General features: G+C 36.6%; 2 protein-coding genes across 3 annotated transcripts; both read left to right on the plus strand.

Moving 5' to 3' along the window:
- The first annotated feature begins 5,891 nt into the window (after positions 1-5,891).
- On the plus strand, positions 5,892-12,949 carry LOC125254788 (gastrula zinc finger protein XlCGF26.1-like). The gene is made up of 2 exons (XM_048169611.1): positions 5,892-6,306; positions 10,823-12,949. The coding sequence occupies exons 1-2, from the start codon at positions 6,201-6,203 to the stop codon at positions 12,655-12,657; spliced, it is 1,941 nt and encodes a 646-aa protein (XP_048025568.1). The 5' UTR covers positions 5,892-6,200; the 3' UTR covers positions 12,658-12,949.
- A 1,290-nt stretch (positions 12,950-14,239) lies between these two features.
- Positions 14,240-18,054, plus strand: LOC125254640 (gastrula zinc finger protein XlCGF8.2DB-like). Of its 2 annotated transcripts, none has more exons than XM_048169345.1 (2): positions 14,240-14,611; positions 16,555-18,054. In XM_048169345.1, exon 2 carries the CDS (start codon positions 16,635-16,637, stop codon positions 17,748-17,750), a length of 1,116 nt encoding a protein of 371 aa, XP_048025302.1. In that variant the 5' UTR covers positions 14,240-14,611; positions 16,555-16,634; the 3' UTR covers positions 17,751-18,054. The 2 variants fall into 2 exon arrangements, with proteins under 2 accessions (XP_048025302.1, XP_048025301.1); XM_048169344.1 differs by having other exon boundaries at positions 14,251-14,865.
- The last annotated feature ends 983 nt before the right edge of the window (positions 18,055-19,037 follow it).

Consider the following 19,037-nt stretch of genomic DNA (forward strand, 5'->3'; position numbering starts at 1 on the left):
TTCACATTGTTTCTCTTAGTAGGATGATAATAATCTGTTATTTTAACTGTGATTAAATTATATATAGAAAGCAATCAAAGAACGCTCCCTTTACAATTGCTGGAGCTGTCAATCAAACAGTGTGACTGTTCTGGACTCCAAAACTCCAAACTCCCGTTGGAATCAACCAAATCTCTTATTTACATTATTGTGTTTGCATTGTTGTGATGAAGGTGTGTGCAGAAATCGATGCAGAATTACAATGACGAGATCACTGCATTCATGCACTCAAAATGTCTGTGATCAGCTACATGCTCATCACTGCAACCTTTAATGCCACAGCACAATCTAAGTATAAGGTCCCACTTTATATTAAGTGGCCTTAACTACTATGTACTTACATCAAAAAATAAGTACAATGTACTTATTGGGTTCATATTGAATTGCAAAACACTTTTTCTGCTATTGAATTGGGATACGGGTAAGGTTAGGGAAAGCTTTGGTGGTATGGGTAGGTTTAAGGGTAGGGGTAAGGTGTAAGGGATGGGTCAACAGTGTAATTATAAATGTAATTACAGAAATTAATTACAGATGTAATTACATGCAGGTGTTTTTAAAATATAAGTACAATGTAAAAACATGTATGTACACAATAAGTGCATTGTATCAAATCATTAATTTAAATGTAAGTACATAGTAGTTAAGGCCACTTAATATAAAGTGGGACCAAATATAATGCTATAATTAACACTTTTCACGATTAGTAAACCTTGAGAACTAAAAACATGCTAAAAGTTTTCTAGAAAATTCCACATGTAATACTTAGCTATTTCCATATGCAAAGATGTCAGCCAATCACAGCAGTGGGTGTTTACACTGAAGTCTCACAGCAGACACACCCCTTAAACAGATCGTTAAATTAGAGGGCTAAAATCAGCGTAGGAAAAATGCCTTTTGTTTCTAAATTATGATAATTTTTTATTTAAAAAACATACTAATATTATAAGTGCACCCCAGGAAACAAGAAAATAATAAAACAATGCAGTTCAAGAAAAGTTTTTTAAACATAAATGTTTTCTTAACTCAAGAACATTGGCAAAACATACTTTTGGTAGCTGGGATAGTTCACCCTAAAATGAAATTCAGTCATTTAATCACCCTCATGATGTTCCAATCCTGTATGACTTATTTCTTCTGTCAGGAGAAACTTTGTATAATATACAAAGTTGTCCATATGACTTATGATCATAAAAGTTGTCCATATGACTCCTGTGCTATAGTCCATGTCTTCTGAAGCCGTGTTATTGAACAAAAGAAAATTTAAGCTGTTATTCAATGATTATATCCACTGCCTATACATATCTATGGGTGCAAATACTAGTAAATTGACTACCGCAAACCTTGGTAAATCATGTTGTGTGATTTATTTAAATACTCTCCACCCATAAATTTTGCGTCTGAAAGGGAACCTTAATTATTGTTAATGTAATTCATTTATCCAGGAGCTCATTGCTTCTACCTTCAGTTAAACTGCTAACAGTGATTGTAAATTAATTGCCTAAATTATTACATTATTTGCTAACTGCATTCTTTAAATTGTAATGTTGACATGCATTCTCTGAAAAGCTGCTTTGAAATGATATGTATCGTGAAAAGCGCTATACAAATAAATGTAAATTGAATTGAACCTCCAACAAATAAAGGTGCAATAAGGTCAGGTGCAAAAATAATTCTGTCCACGCCTTTTCATTGCTGATTGTTTTACTCTGCGTCTTTAGTAAATCCAGATAGCAGTTTTTTAATGTCAAAAGAGGGTTTGCGCTGGTGCAAGCTACTAGTAAATCTGTCCCTTTGTGCTCCACTGAAGAAGATAAGTCATAAGATTATGGAACAACATGATGATGACAAAGTTTTCATTTTGGGTTGAACTTTTCCTATAAGTAGCTTGTGCACACAGACACGCTCTAGTAGGTTGTGGAATGAAATTATCATATCTGCATTATGAGCAGGTCAGATGAAGGCTTGCAATGATGAATACAGACTGTCTTTGCCGTTAGCATGATGCTGACTGTCATTGCAAAGCACTTGATGAATTCTGACAGCCTCTCGAAGTGTAAGACATGATTACAGAGAAAGAGCAAGGCATTAACATTGGGATGGAATTTAAATGGAACTGAAATAGACTTCACTCAAAAATGAAAATGTTCTCACCCATAATTTGTTCCAAACCTGTATAACTTTCCTTGTTCCGTGGAAGAATTGCCTTTTCTTTTCCATTTATTGAAAGTGTCACAGTGCAGGCAAGAGAAGAGCAGCAGAGGATCTTGATATCAGCAAATTTTGCTTATTTACAAAAAACAAAGAAGGCAATTTAGAAGACAAGAATCAGCTTCACAGACAATACAGGTCAAAAAAAAAAAAAAAGAACCAAACTGAAGACTAAAATACATGGCTAAATGAGGAACCAAACAAGACTCAGGCGAACACTATCAATTAGCCAACAAGTAACCACAGAAACCAAGGCTGTGTCCGAAATCACCCCCTATACCTTCATTCACTAGTCCATATGGTAGTCCATTAATGTAGTTCAGTTGAGGGAGTGAATGAAAATGAGCGAGTGAATTCGGACACTGAGTGTGCCGGAAGGGTTGCCGCTTTTGCATAGTTTGTGCTTGCTGTTTAATAATCACTTAAATCTCAGCAAACTAGCAGCTCTACCAGTAATGAAAAGATTTATCTTGAACTCTGTCATGGAAACTATGCATAGACCTTCCTGTATGATATTGCGATGTACCCACATTGGACCAGTGGTTTGAAAAACGGATGGATGGATGATTTATCCACGGGCACCATCTTCTGGTGAGACGCGAGAATTCATTTGGCGTGTGACTCTCACAGTGCATCATGGGAATTCTCTAGCCACTGAGCATACATCATTTGTACACTCGTTATTGGGGTGCAATGTGGGATTGAATGAGTGCACTTAATAAGGTCCACTATGGTTTTGGACAAATGGCTGTCCCCTCAAATAGTGCCCTATTTAAAGGCATGGCGGCGATTTCGGACACAGCGCAACTAGTAACGGGAACAAAGGGAACAGGAACCACTGGAAGGAAACATGGGAACCAAAGGAAAATTAATATAAGAGTCCGCACATAGAACATAAGCGTTGGAAATGGGGGGAAAAAATAAAAACATAAAAGTATCATAAAAGCAGTTCAAATGATTTGTGAGTGTTATATAATATAAAATATTTGGTCAAACTTTAGTTTAGGATCCAATTCTCACTATTAACTATTCACTACAACTTTTTACATTTACATTTACATTTATTCATTTGGCAGACGCTTTTATCCAAAGCGACTTACAAGTAAGGAATACAACAAGCGAGTCGTCATGATGAGGCAAATAGACTTTTTCCTCAGTAAACTCCTAATTACTGCTTATTAATAATTAGTAAGGTAGTTGTTATTGAGTAGGATTAAGGAATGTAAAATATGGTCATGCAAAATAAGGCAATAATATGTGCTTTATAACAAACAGCCAATATTCTAGTAATATGCATGCTAATAAGCAAGTTAATAGTGAGAATTGGACCCTAAACTAAAGTGTTACCAAATATGTCAAGCGATAAAGTATATAATAGCTTTCTGTGTCCTTTTGTGTTCACCATAGAAAAAAAGTAATACAGAATTGGTAAAACGTGAGGGGGAGAGTAGTATATCAAATTAGGCCAAAAATTCAAGACACAAGAAGTCTTAAGGTGTGTCCTTTGTGGTCATTCAGACAGTGCATGTGCCCTTTTGGTTTCACCCCAGTCATCAGTGAAGCTAGAATGAAGGCAAGATGTGAAAGAACAAAATATGGAGAGCTATTTTACAGCTGAAAGACTTATGATAATTGAGAAAAAAGAATAATGCGTGGACAAACAGACCGAGAAATGAGTTTCGTTTTTTTTTCTGTAGCTTTTTGGTAGAGTTTGTGAAGTCTCTTTTCTCTTGTACTGCGTTGTCTCTCTGCGCCTCACATTCACTGTCCTTCTCGGTGTCTGTGAGATGTTAATTAACAAATTGTCACAGCAAAGGGACAGAATCAGGCCGATAACAGCCAATTTGTGCCTCAGTCATGCAAATAAATCTAATACGCATGCAAATTTTGTAATGTCAGTCTTGTGGTGTAAGAGTTTTATATCTAAAAACACAATATATAAACACATATTCATATACAAATGCAGATAAAATAGCAAAACAAACAAATGAGTGGTGCTTGCATGAGAATGTGACTTTTGATCAATTTCATGCATCCTTGACGTATTAATTAGTATTAATTTATCACATAAATCTTACCACAAATGTTTGAATAGTATCATTGTTTGCCCAAAAATGTTAAGCAGCAAAAACTGTTTTGTAAATTTTACTTCAGGTAAAAGCACAACAAGCAAAAATATAGCTCAGATCAGTAGTAATGGTGATGCTCGCCATAGCAAACAACACTAATAAGCATTCTTCCAGAATACTGCCAATGAACCACGGTGGAGGAGGAAAGGTCACGTTACAGTACTCGCATCAAGGTTGCTTTGTGGAGGGATTTGTTAAGGTTTGTTAAGATTCATTAATTTTCAGAGCATGTCTTTGTATTAAACACACACCTGCACCTCAGGCATCTGCACTTTTAGCTCCTGAGACAAGCATTATTTAAAGGTTGTGTGTATGTATAAGGAGAATATGACTAATACTGTCCTGAAGCTGAACATTTTAACTTTTTACGCACACAATGTAACAAAAAAAGGAAAACACACACAAAAATCAAACTAAATAATCTATTTATTAAACTGTACATTTATGACAATTACACATTTAATGACAATGTGTACAGAAATGTCTGAAGGGTACAAAATTGTTCAAAAATTAAACTTTTATAAAAACAAATACATTTAAATACATTTATATGATTATTAAACAAAACAAAATAGTTTTATGATTTCTTTTCCCATGCATTTGCACTTTCTTTAAGGTTTGCCTGTTGTACCCTAATGTATCTTTTACTCATAAATTAAAAATGTCAATAATAATAAAAAACAAACCACAGGAAATTCCAGAGTGAAGTCTTATTGAATTATAATTCAATTCCAGGTTGGTCTACAAACTGCCATCATGACTGCACAGCTTTATTTCATTTAGTCGACACAAACTCTGACATGATGTCAACCTATGCTTCTCGTGGAGGTCAGATATTGATCGATCTGTTCTGAGTTTGCTACACAGGCCAATTTTAATCTGATGTTATTGAATTCATTCAGTGCTGTGAAGCCAAATTTTGTGTTTCCTGTTTGAAATCAGATTTTTAGCTAGATAGGCCTACTGGAAAATAAATGACCATTATAAAAATGTCCATAAACTTATTAGCCATGGGTTTTCAAATAGTCTATGAGATGATACTTACCTTGAAATCTATTTCATAGTGAGGGAAATTTTAAAAGAAATTAAGTTACATTGTAACGTTTTATATATATATATATAACTGGGGAAATCAATTCAAATGCAATGCGAATCCATGTATATCCATTTGTTCAGTAGGCTAAAGGCAGTAGTATTTAGCGACGCGTTTGGAACGGCATATCATACGAGTTTACAACCGTTGGTCTCATGACAAAGCATCACGTATAAATCCATGTGTTTTCCCCTGTACGTCCGTCCATCCATCCAACACAACATCTCAGTAGACTCATAGCGTTCTGCGCAGCGTTAATTCTAGTGTTTACTTTTCCAGCGGTAATGCTTAGTTTCATTCAAAGTCAGATGTGGAATATTCCTACTCGATATCTTCGACTATCGAACACAAAGGCGTTCCGTTGCATGCTTTCGTTAGTTTGACAGGTGTTCAATAGTAAACAAAGAAGTCTCCGCGGAGGATAAACGATAGTTTCCAGCACTAGCGTTTTTGTACATTTGCAGTATTAAAACGGTCAATTAATCATGGAATATGCCAGAAACTTAACTCATGTGTGCATGTATTTGCTTAGAAATTAATGTTTATCATTCAGTGTGTGCATCTCACTGGGCGCGTCCATGTTTTAAATGACGTCACACTCCCGCATGTTGACAAAATCAGTGGATTTCTGCACGAGTTTTAAAGTTGGAAGTCCGATTTAAGTGGCGTTCCATTGAACTTCCTAAAACAATAGTAGAAATTCCGAGTTGAACGCACACAACATAACAACCATGAACCACATATTTGTGAAAATGGACTTCATTAAAGAGGAGAGAGAAGACGTGGGTTATGAAGAAGCATGCAGAACGAAAATTGAAGATACAAAGGAAGAAAGTGGTTGGTGTGCCTTCTTTATTTTTTCATTAATGATGACTGCTGGAAAACATTAAAGTCATTTTCAGGTAGTACGTGCATGTCGACCGAGTCTTACTTTGGATTTTGATTTGATTTGAATTGATTCCGGATTCAAAATAGTAACTCCTGATTTCGTAAATCTTTTTTGAATGCTTCAGTACAAGAACTGGCTCAGTAATTTTGTCGTAAATTGAACTACGCTGGTTACGCTGTGTTTTTGATTCACCAAAAAAGAACCGGTTTAAAAGAGTCGATTTGTTTGTGATTCATATTCGGCTTTATTGCAGCAGTGATGACGACTCAATAAAAAGACGCGTTTTCTTGTCATTATTTTGTGGAGCACGTCCTTTTTTGTATTATCACGTTTAATTTATACTCCAAACTAAATAAAAAAGACTCTCTGTTTGTTTGTAGACTCAGCAGCAACAGCAATTTAATGATTTTTTTTTTCTCAATTTAATGACTAAAACTGTAACCAAATTAAATGTACTTATTTCCCTCACACCTTGAATGCATTTGAGTGTACATATTTTGATTATTTTTAAAAAACAAACAAAAAAAACATTTAAAATGCATTTTTTTAAGGTAAATATTTTTTATTATTATTTCAAAATTATTTTTTGGAGGTTTTGGAGAGTCACACTATATGACATTTTCCAATGTGAACTAACTTTGCTTTTTCATAAAAATATCAAATTTTGTGATTGGGTCTGCAGGGGTCCTCTTTGTGATTTCATTGCTTTTGATTAAGATTTTTTCTGCTTCTTGGTTTCACCATATGATTGAGTTTGGTAGCTGAAAGATTTCAAACCATAAAAAAAAATGTTAGGCCTGGTTTCACAGACAGGGCTTATATTAAGCCAGGATTAGGCCTTAGTTCAATTAGGACATTTAAGTAGCTTTTATAAATGTGCTCTAGGGAAAACAAAAAAAAAAAATACTTGAATCAGCGCAAGATATCAGCGCCATATTGGGATATTGGCGGCTTTACTTTTCTACAATGGAAGAAAGTAAAGGTGCGTCGTCCATCTTTTTTTTTTTTTTTTACAGTCTATGCGTGGGACCCAGATTTTTTTTATCCTTTCGGAGCTCCTCTGTGGGACTCGAGACCGGTGTGGTGCACAGGTGATGCTCATTAGCACACGCTCCACCAGCCTCGCTCCGTTCTCAGCCCTGCCCTGTCACATGTATATTTGTTTTTTTCTGTAAATATATATATACTACTATATCTGTAGTTTTTTGGGGCTAATAATAAAAAAAAATCTGTATTATTTTCATCTGTATTAAAAAATGTAATTTCACATCCTGCCCTGTCCTATAAACAGTGTTCATGAAAACAAATACACTGAATGTGACTATATATTATGTGCAAAAAAGGGTTAAAATCCCATTACATTCTAACACTGTAACAACAACATTACAATCTAAAACAAAAATAATGCTTTTTAAAGAAGAACTTAAAATTGCTAAACTAAAATAAAATAAAAAATAAAAAAATAAAAAACAAAATAAAAAATAAAAACAAAAGCACAGACTAAATGTTAACTGGTAAACGGAACACAAATTCACTCATCTGAGCTTAGTAATTATATTAGCCTACATTAACACCATTATAGTAGTTGCTTTACACTTACTGATATCATAATCAAATTCCTTGTACGTTTAAAATTCTACACGTCACATTTAATGTCCAACAACAAATATTTTAGCAAAATATATATTTTGTGCAAGGCAGTGCTCATTCACTAAAGTCTGTGAAGTTCAGTGGAGCTGTACTTCTGACGGCAAAATGCAGGGCCCATGGTGCTATATCAGGCAGGGGAGATTAGGATGATTTTAAGGGCCCTGGTCAGACAACGTCAGACCTGTTCAGTGCTGTCGGGGCCCCCCCGATCTCAAAGCTAGGGAGCCCCACGAAACCCCAGCAGCGCCCCTGGCAAATTGGAAACATTTGCGGTATTGCCTCTTCCTATATCACTTATAAAAGTATCAATATATCGTGATAACTTGATATACCACCCATCTCTATGTCACAGAAGGCTTAAGTTACTGCAGTTACATCAAATGAGTGACAGAAAGATTAAGTGGCATTTTATTGATTTAAGATTGTTATTATTTAAGATTATTTAAGATTGTTAGTGTTCAACTTGAATGCCACAAAAACAAATTGGGAAAGAGCTGTTGTTCAACTGTCTGTACAAATAGGTTCAACAAGAAATTGGGGCTATTTTTTTACAGACTGCCAAAAGCTACAGAAAATAGAAGTAAAATTGCTGCAATTCACAGAAACAACTGGAATCAGGCAGCTGCAATTTTGTGTCATGCATGTTGAATTTTGGGGTAAAAAATACCCTTTTATAGTTATAGTTGACTCAGTGGTATTAGGCATTAGATTCTGTGTCACTGTGAAGTTTTTGTCAGCATTTATTAAAAACATCCATTATGATGACCCTTGTGTTCTACAAAGGGAGATAGTTAGGTAGTGTTAGTTAGCCAAGACAATATCAGTTTTCCTTACAAGTGGGTACACCAGATAGATAAATAGTTCTTAAATAGTTAAATAGATTCTTAAATAGATTCAATTTACACAGCTGAACTCTATCATCTGCCTGATGGTAACAGCTGATATTTATCCAGATAACTTTAAAAGATTCTACAAAATATATTGAAAAAACCTGAATATCCATCTGTGTCTTCGTCACTTAAATTTTGCCATCAAATCCAGTTTTGAAGTACAACCAAGTATCAAGTCAAGTCAAATTTATTTGTATGATGATATATAATGATATAAGTGATCCTCTGGATTTAGATCTTGCTATATTACACAGACACACACACACACACAATATTACAGTGGCAAAATTTTTATTCATGATGTAAAAACATGGTCATAAACATATTCAAGTCATTGTGTGTATAAATTGTGTGTATGGGACCAAACAAAAAAAAGGCTTGATATTGACCCAAATGTTCCAACAAATGTTACTTGTTGACGTAAAATCATCGTGTGGTCCCCTGCAAGTATCTACCAGATCTGATGGCATTAACTTGACCTTTTTTATGAATCTTAGGGGGCTTTCACACTGGGCACATTTGCCACGGTCCGAATCCGAGTGTGTTTGTTCCAGGCGCCCCCCGCAGCATTGGTCTCATTTCACACACATTTGATTCTATCGACCCCGGTGCTCTGCAACAGACTTCAACCCAGCAGTCAAAGCAGAATTACGTCACGACAGAAGGAAGATCGTGAGGCCTTAGGGTTCCATTTGGGACAGGGCCTTTCTTTCGCATTCACATGAATCTTGCCACAGTTCCAGTGCAACCAAACACAAGCCACCTCTTACAGGTAGTCTCAGGTTCGGTACCCTGGTGTGCTCCCGGGTCCACATGATAGCTTTCAATTTTTATCAATTTTTAATGCAAACCATGTTCTGTTTCGAACTAAACTGCCAGTGTGAAAGCACTAGGGCTGGGTCAATCAATGCATCGCGAATCAAGAAATGATTCTCGATCGATTCTGAAATTTTCCGAATGCATTGCAATTCTCTCTCAAATTGATTCAGAGCTTAGTTTTTAACAACAGATGGCACTGCATGCTTTAGAAACAGCCGTACTCTGCTTGCTTCCAATTTTTTACACACACCACTTCAACCTTCTATAAAATAATCATTCATAAAGTTTAAAAAGGTTGAAGCGAATTACATGGGTGTTTGCAGTGGGCTGATTACATTAATCTCACGTCATAAAAGCATTCTGAGGTGCAAGTACGTTCTCAGACTAAAGCATGGTGAAAGTATGGTTCACTTTTTACATGGGTCAGCGTACAGCACGCGTGGTGCGAATTTCGTCATCAGAAGAGTATGTGCGTACTGTACACACACTGTCAGATTTTTGTAACCGTGTGTACTAGTATGCGCAGGTCGCACATGCGCATTTAATTTTTTTTTTGCAGTAATTAGTTTAGTGCCCTGAGGGCGTCGATTCACAAGGAAGTCGAAGAAAAACTGCATAAACACAACAGACCAGAACTCATGCAAGCTACAGCGACAATGGAGGCCTACATCAACGACAGATTGTGCAAAGAGGTTAGAAAGTACCCTCATTTGTACAGCTCTAGCATGAAAGAATACAAAGATGTTTACATGGGTTGTAACTCGTGGCGAGAGATTGAACAAAACTGCGCATGCGTCGAACGCCTGTGTGTGCGCATGAGTCAAATGCGTTTGACTGTGCATCACACATGTAAAAAACGAAGTATACCCAGGGCTTCAGTCGAACGCAAGAAAGCTCTTCTTCACGACCATTTGAGCGTGCGGATAAAAACTAAGCTCAGAATTGATTCAAAAGAGAATCGTGATGCATCGATTTATTATCCCAGCCCCAGAAAGCACCCTTAGTAAATAAAAAAGTGAGTAAAAATAGATACTGGACCACTTTTATTTTGCTTTTTACATTTGTCCTTTTTAACTAATTTTTACAATTTGATATTCTATTCTAGATCTGATGGGAATCAAAGAGGAAATTCAAGAAGCGAATGAAGTGGAGGAGAAACATCAACATAAGAAACCTCATCATTTCACAACTGAAGAAAATGGGCGGAGCCTCTTAAAAACTGAAGATAATTTCTCAGAAACAAAAACAGAAACCAACAAAAAATCTTTCGCCTGCCCTCAGTGTGGAAAGAGTTTCCCCACTAAAGGAAACCTTAATGTGCACATTAAAATTCACACTGGAGAAAAGCCTTTCACCTGCCATCAATGTGGGAAGAATTTTGCCACTAAAGGAAATCTTAATGTGCACATTAGAGATCACACTGGAGAAAAGCGTTTCAGTTGCCTTCAGTGTGGAAAGAGTTTCCAGTTCAAAGGAAGACTTGATACGCACATAAGAATTCACACTGGAGAGAAGCCGTTCAACTGCTCTCAATGTGGAAGGAGTTTCCATTGTAAAACATACCTTAGTAGACACATGAAAATCCACAATGAGGACCCTTCCACCTGTGCTCAGTGTGGAAAGAGCTTCACGATGAAGGAAGGCTTGAAACGCCACATGAGAATTCACACTGGAGAGGAATCTTTCACCTGCTCTCGGTGTGGGAAGAGTTTTATACAAAAGAGAAACCTTAAATCGCACATGAAGATTCACACCGGAGAGCGATCCTCACCGTGTGTTCGGAAAGGAAAGAGTTGTACAGGCATCCTTAAGCATGACACAAATGTAAATCCTGAAAAGAAATCTTTCACATGCTCTCAGTGTGGGAATAGTTTTACTGATAAAGAAACCTTTAATGCGCACATGAGAATTCACACCGGAGAGGAGCCTTTCGGATGCCTCGACTGTGGAAAGTGTTTCCCATGTGAAGAATATCTTAACAGACACATTCAAATTCACACGGGAGAAAAGCCTTTCACTTGCTCTCAGTGTGGAAGTCGTTTCGAAGAGGAAAGAAGCCTTAAGAATCACATGAGAACTCACATTGAAGAGAAGCCTTTCACCTGCGCTCCATGTGGAAAGAGTTTTACACGTAAAGAAGCCTTTAATGTGCATGTGAGGGTTCATAATGGAAAAAAGCCTTTCACCTGCTCTCAGTGTGAAAGTTGTTTCACAGAGAAAAGAAGTCTTAAGAATCACATGAGAATTCACACTGGAGAGAAGCCTTTCACCTGCACTCAGTGTGGAAAGAGTTTCATACATAAGCAAACATTTAATGTGCACATGAGAAATCATAATGGAGAAACGCCTTTTGGATGCATTCATTGTGGAAAGAGTTACCTATATGAAACATGTCTTAAGAGGCACATTAAAACTCACTCTGAAGAGAGGCCTTTCACCTGCTCTCAGTGTGGGAAAGGATTCATAGAGAAAGGAAGCCTTAAGATTCACATGACAATCCACACTGGAGAGAAACCTTTCGAATGCACACATTGTGGGAAGCGTTTTAGACGTAAAGGAGTGTTGAATGAGCACGTGAGAATTCACACTGGAGAAAAGCCTTACACGTGCCAACAGTGCGGAAAGAGTTTTGCTCTTAAAGGAGGGTATAATCTGCACATGAGAATGCACACTGGAGAAAAGCCCTACTCTTGCCATCTGTGTGGGAAGAGTTTCGTACTTAAAACATTACTTAATACGCACATGACTGTTCACACTGAAGAGAAGCCTTTCGTGTGCGTTCAGTGTGGGAGGGGATTCAGACAGAAAGTGAACCTTAATTTGCACATGAGAATTCACACTGGAGAGAGGCCTTTCGTATGCCGTCTTTGTGGGAAGACTTTCACATGGGCAGGAAGTCTCAAAGAACATGTGTCGCGCTTCTGTAAGAGCAGGATATAACTCTGATCAGGATGGTACAAATTTTACTTGGGAATTCACTTGAAATTTCATGCAAATGAAAAGACTATTCTTTTGGGGAAAGTGTTTAAAAGAAAACGAGAAAAAACTGTGTGCTCATGTCTGCTTGCAGTGTGGAAAGACTGGTGTGGAAATACCAGTGAGTTGGGACGTCACTAAATAATCCATACAAGACAAAAACCTCAAGTTCTGATATTGTGAAAAATTTTAATCCATTAAAGGATTAGTTCACTTTCAAATAAATTTTCCTGATAATTTACTCACCCCCATGTCATCCAAGATGTTCGTGTCTTTCTTTCTTCAGTCGAAAAGAAATTAAGGTTTTTGATGAAAACATTCCAGGATTATTCCCCTTATAATGGACTTCAGTGGACTCCAAACAGTTGAAGGTCAAAATCACAGTTTCAGTGCAGCTTCAAAGGACTTTAAACGATACCAGACGAGGAATAAGGGTCTTATCTAGAGAAACGATCGGTCATTTTCTAAAAAAAAATTTACATGTATATGCTTTATATAAACAAATGATCGCCTTCCAAGTGCTTCCGCCAAAACCGCACTTTCGTATTCTTCAAAAAGCTTACACTGTGTGTCCTACGCTTTCCTTATTCTACTTACGGAAAAAATGGAGCTGTCGCTGTGTTTGTTCCGTAAGTAGAATAGGGAAGGCGTAGGACATAAGGACATGACATGAAGTATAAATCAGCCTTTAAACTGCATTCTAAATCACATATTCTCTTTGCAAGTACTTATTTTGAATAAGTGCGTACTTTGCGACCCTAAAAAAGTATGTTCTGTATTGTATGAATGCGTGTAAAATAAAAGTAATTCGGGCGTACTACATTCGCCATGTTATTACTGTCATGTGACCTATCAGCATCAGTTGCATCACTGCCATTCATTTGTTAGTAAATTTATGTAAATATGCATACAGGTTCTTATATGTGACCCTGGACCACAAAACCAGTCATAAGTCGCACGGGTATATTTGTAGCAATATTCAACAATACATTGTATGGGTCAAAATAATCGATTTTTCTTTTATGCCAAAAATCATCAGGGTATTAAGTAAAGATCATGTTCCATGAAGATAATTTTGTAAATTTCCTACTGTAATTATATCAAAATTGTATTTTTGTGAGTGGATATGCATTGCTAAGGACTTCGTTTTGACAATTTTAAAGACGATTTTTTTCAATATTTTGATTTGTTTTGCACCATCAGATTCCAGATTTTCAAATAGTTGTATCCTAACAAACCATACATCAATGGAAAGCTTATTTATTGAGCTTTCAGATGTAAAAGAAAAATTGACCCTTATGACTGGTTTTGTGGTCCCAGGCCACATATATACAAATCAATTTCATTATAAAAAGGAGAAAAACAAAAAATAAATAAATAATAACAGGACAAAAAAAAAAAAAAAACCTTTCAAATTCATATAGCCTACTTGTCACGTATTGTGTTTTAGTATAGTAAAAAAAAGAAAAAAAAAAAGAAGAAAGTTTTTTAAATAAGGGGTATAGGAGTTTTAGAACTTTTTTTTTTTTTCAAATGTAGCAAAATAAATAAACACATTCAACATATTCCAATTATCTATCTGATATGCATCTATATTAACCGATTGTTTCTTTGATCTTAAAGGACTATTCAGTGTTGATAAGAGAGCGCAGTCAAGCCACGCCTCCATAATATGACGCATCTCCAACAGTGGCGTCATTAAAACATGGCGGCAGAGATGATAAACATTCACTTTTAACCGAGTAAAATTCACAACTGAGCTAAGATCCCTAAATTACATTCATAGAGTACAAACATTGACATTTGTCATATCGTCGCACACACACTGAACATTTCTTGTTGCAAGGCGAAGATATCAAGTAGGAATATCCAGTGTCTGACTTTGAATGGAGAACTCATCTTTATTCCATACTCAAAAGTACGTAGGCTACATTATTTTAACTGCGTAATATGTACTTTTAGTGCGTAGTGCAAGTATGCGAGTTGGGATTCAGGCAAATGAACGTCGGCAATATTCTTACTCTGAACGTAAAGATACACTTCGAAACAATCAGAAACTGAAATCTGTGACATATCACTATTGAAAGATGGCGTTTATTAAAGAGGAGAGTGAAGGCACAAGTTATCCACAAACAAGCACAGTGAAAAATGAAGATACAAAGGAAAAAAGAGGTTTGTGAACATTTATGATTCCTGATATTAAAGTAACAAAGTTTCAGGAAACTCAGTATGAGCTAGTTTGGGCTGGTGTTTAGTTAATTCATTTATATTTACCATAAAATAGAGTATGAAATATTTGTTTCTTACAATAGCTTGAGTAATAGAATGGTACTATTTACTTACCAGTGTTGTAGAAATGCTGTTTCAAACCGTGTTGCTTCTTGAGTGTCACAAGGGTTTTATTTGGTCACAGAAAATCATGTGGTGATGGTTATGCACAAAATATGTGTAGCCCTATATTAGGTTTTGGGAAATTAAAGTTGTTTTTAATTGCTTCAATAATTACTTAAAGGGTTAGTTCACCCAAAAATGAAAATTCTGTCATTTATTACTTAACCTCATGCCGTTCCACACCCGTAAGACCTTTGTTAATCTTCAGAACACAAATTAAGATATTTTAGTTGAAATCAGATAGCTCCGTTAGGCCTCCATAAAGGTACTAAAAACATATTTAAATCGGTTCATGTGAGTACAGTGGTTCAATATTAATATTATAAAGCAACGAGAATATTTTTGGAGCGCCAAAAAACAAAATAACGACTTATTTAGTGATGGCCGATTTCAAAACACTGCTTCAGGAAGCATCGGAGCATAAATTAATCGGTGTGTCGAATCATAATTCAGATCGCGTGTCAAACCGCCAACTGCTGAAATCACGTGACTTTGACGCTCCGAACAGCATATTCGATACACTGATTCATCTGTGCTCCGATGCTTCCTGAAGCAGTGTTTTGAAATCGGCCATCACTAAATAAGTCGTTATTTTGTTTTTGTTTTTTTGGCGCTCCAAAAATATTCTCGTCACTTTATAATATTAATATTGAACCACTGTACTCACATGAACCGATTTAAATATGTTTTTAGTACCTTTATGGATCTTGAGAGAACAAGTGTCCATTGCTCCCTATGGAGGCCAAACGGAGCTATCGGATTTCAACTAAAATATCTTAATTTGTGTTCTGAAGATTAACGAAGGTCTTATGGGTGTGGAACGGCATGAGGGTAAGTAATAAATGACAGAATTTTCATTTTTGGGTGAACTAACCCTTTAAATACGTATTCTATAGATTTCATCAAAACTGTGATACAGTAATTGTTGAATACAGTAACTGTCAAAGGTGGTATTGATGGGGTGGTATAAATATACATATGATATGATGTGTATAATGTTAATAACATAATTTTATGTTAGATAATAGTTTATCAAACATATTTGGGATATTTGAAAAGGACATATGTGCCAAGTTCTTGTGTTCGTATGGTTTTAAAAAAATATTATTTCAAGAAATATGCCATGTGGCGTAACCATCAAACCAAAATTAATACAATTTTTCCTTACATCTTGAATACAACTTAATCTTAATATTGTCATTGACTGATTTATTGTTTTCAAAACATTCACTCAATGTACCTCAGCCAGTTTGCCAGATTTTGGAGGATGTAGATTTAAAGAAATTACTAGAAAAAAGACTCTGATGCATTTAAAATGTCTAATTAACATGAGCAACACAACTTTAATGATCATAATAATGGTAGTAAATAAAAATATATATATAATTATGGTATAGAAGGATATAATTTAATTTATTTTCATATTTCATCATCTTTAAATTATATTTACATTTTTATATTCCATTTTAGATCTAATTGAACTCAGAGAGGAACATCAAGATCTGAATGAAGTGGAGGAGAAACATCATTTCACAAGTGGAGAAAATGATATGAGCTCCTCACAAACCGAAGCGAATGCCTCACAAACAATAACAGAAGCCAACAGATCTTTCGCCTGCCCTCAGTGTGGAAAGAGATTCACTACTAAAGGAAACCTTAAGGCACACGTAAGAATTCATACTGGAGAAAATCCTTTCAACTGCACTCAGTGTGAGAAGAGTTTCCCATTTAAAGGAAGACTTAAAATGCACATGAGAAGTCACACTGGTGAAAAGCCGTTCATCTGCCCTCAGTGTGGAAACAGTTACCAATGTCAAACATACCTTAATAGGCACCTGAGAATTCACGACGCAGAGAACCCTTTCTTCTGTGCGCAGTGTGGAAAAAGTTTTACTGCGAGACAAAATTTTAACCGTCACATGAGAATTCACACTGGAGAAAAGCCTTTCACGTGTTCTCATTGTAGGAAGAGTTTCCCATGTGAACAATATCTTAAAAGGCACATAAAATTTCACAGTGCAGAAAAGCCTTTCACCTGCTCTCAGTGCGGACAAAGTTTCACAGTGAAAGGAAGTCTTAAGTATCACATGTCAATCCACACCGGAGAGAAACCCTTCACATGCCCTCAGTGTGGGAAGTGTTTTACACGTAGAGAAGCCTTTAAGACGCACTTGAGAATTCATACTGGAGAAAAGCCGTTCGCGTGCCATCACTGCGAGGAGAGTTTCACGCATAAAGGAAGACTTCAGACGCACATGAGAATCCACACTGGAAAAAAGCCTTTCGCGTGCCTCCAGTGCGGGAAGAGTTTCACACGTAAAGGAACCTTTACTGCGCACATGAGAATCCACACCGGAGAGAAGCCTTTCACATGTGAACAGTGTGGAGAGAGTTTTACGTGTAAAGTAAGACTCAATACTCACATCAGAATCCACACTGGAGAAAGACCTTTCTCATGCCAGCAGTGTGAGAAGAGTTTCACATGGGCAAGAAGTCTAAAAAATCATGTGTGCGCTCATTCTGTCTTGAATTGTGATCGGAGTGGCACAGAATTCACTTCAGCGTCAGCCGTACAAACACACAGGGATATTCACGAAAATGAGCTGTACTCGTGTTCACTTTGGGAAAAGAGTCCTGAAAACCACTGGTATTATGAAGAAGATTGAAAACTAAGGAAAATTCTGTCCTCTCTTTGGGTGGTGCCTTTTGTGAAAACCTACTCCTCTTCCCCCAAAACAGGTGTTGGTGCAGTAAATATTTATAACCCTTTTGTTCTGGTCTGTATATAAGGTAAATTGCAAAGCAGTCAGGGGCGATCTTCTGTAGCCAGAGACCCCCACACAGTGATGGACAAGTGTCTTCAAACACTAATCCACCACTGTGTGCATGTGCATTTCAACCTAACTGCCTAACTAATGTAATTGGCATGAGACATTTTTACTTGACAAATAAAATGTTATATTTGGTTTATTCTGTATTATTCTTAATTCATTATTTCTAGTAGATTAAAGTGAAGATATAACCTCAAATCTGTGTTCAGGATTGATCATACGGAAGGTTTAATAGATGGAGCATAGGGCACATCAATTAATTCCATTTCGATTTCTGACTATCGCTGCCTTAAAGGTGGTAAAGAGGATGTTTTGTTTTACACATTTTTGCAATATTACTTGAAACTGTCTTTACTAACTGATAAAAGACTATTTATTAGGTGCACTGAAAGGAATAATATTAATATACATCATCTGTGCACGAGGTAGGGCCTTAAAAACATCAGCCAATCGTTTACGCGATCATCGCGTAAACGATTGGCCCTCTGGCTTATCAATCACTGCCATTACGTTCCTTGTGAAAGACATGCGCGGATTGGCTCTCTGGCTTGTCAATCACTGCCATGACGTTCATTGTGAGAGACGTGCGCGGATGCGCGCTCCAGTAACTTTCCACACTCCACAGGCGCCGCATGCAATGTTTTTGTCAGGAGACAGGAGTAACAACTGCAGATTATGAGTTACCTGCAGTGAGTCCGACATAATGAATCCACTAACACGACACAGCGAATGCCGGTGGTAAACAAACACTCATGTTCCAATACTCGTGCACGAGTTTTGGGAGGTGGTCCCTCCAAATGAGCTGTGAAGGTGGGGGGTTGTTCTTACGCATGCGCTCATTTCAAAAACTCACTAACAGTCTTTGGTTTCTCAGTTGACGAAAAGATCCTCTTTAGCACCTTTAAATAAGTTAAAGTTTTCGTAAATATATAAAAACTATGCTTTTTGTTACGAGTAAGAAGAGCGCGACCGACTTAAAGGTAGATAGTTACCCTGCATCCAATGTTTAAGGTCAGAACTGACGAGTTTGTGTCCGGGAAGAGCACTCAGTTGGCCAGGTGACTTTTCTAAAGTGATACCGGGACCGCAGTGAATGAAATCATTGAAGATATAAGGTAATCA

The sequence above is a fragment of the Megalobrama amblycephala genome, linkage group LG19 (genome assembly GCF_018812025.1).
Source record: "Megalobrama amblycephala isolate DHTTF-2021 linkage group LG19, ASM1881202v1, whole genome shotgun sequence".
NCBI classification, from domain to species: Eukaryota; Metazoa; Chordata; class Actinopteri; order Cypriniformes; family Xenocyprididae; genus Megalobrama; species Megalobrama amblycephala.

What these genes read in the sequence shown, in the direction of transcription:
- LOC125254788 (XM_048169611.1), top strand. Translation starts at nt 6,201, where the DNA reads ATGAACCACATATTTGTGAAAATGGACTTCATTAAAGAGGAGAGAGAA. An exon ending in AGATACAAAGGAAGAAAGTG is followed by an intron (nt 6,307 to 10,822) that starts GTTGGTGTGCCT and finishes ATTCTATTCTAG; the next exon opens with ATCTGATGGGAATCAAAGAG.
- LOC125254640 (XM_048169344.1), top strand. Translation starts at nt 14,781, where the DNA reads ATGGCGTTTATTAAAGAGGAGAGTGAAGGCACAAGTTATCCACAAACA. An exon ending in AGATACAAAGGAAAAAAGAG is followed by an intron (nt 14,866 to 16,554) that starts GTTTGTGAACAT and finishes ATTCCATTTTAG; the next exon opens with ATCTAATTGAACTCAGAGAG.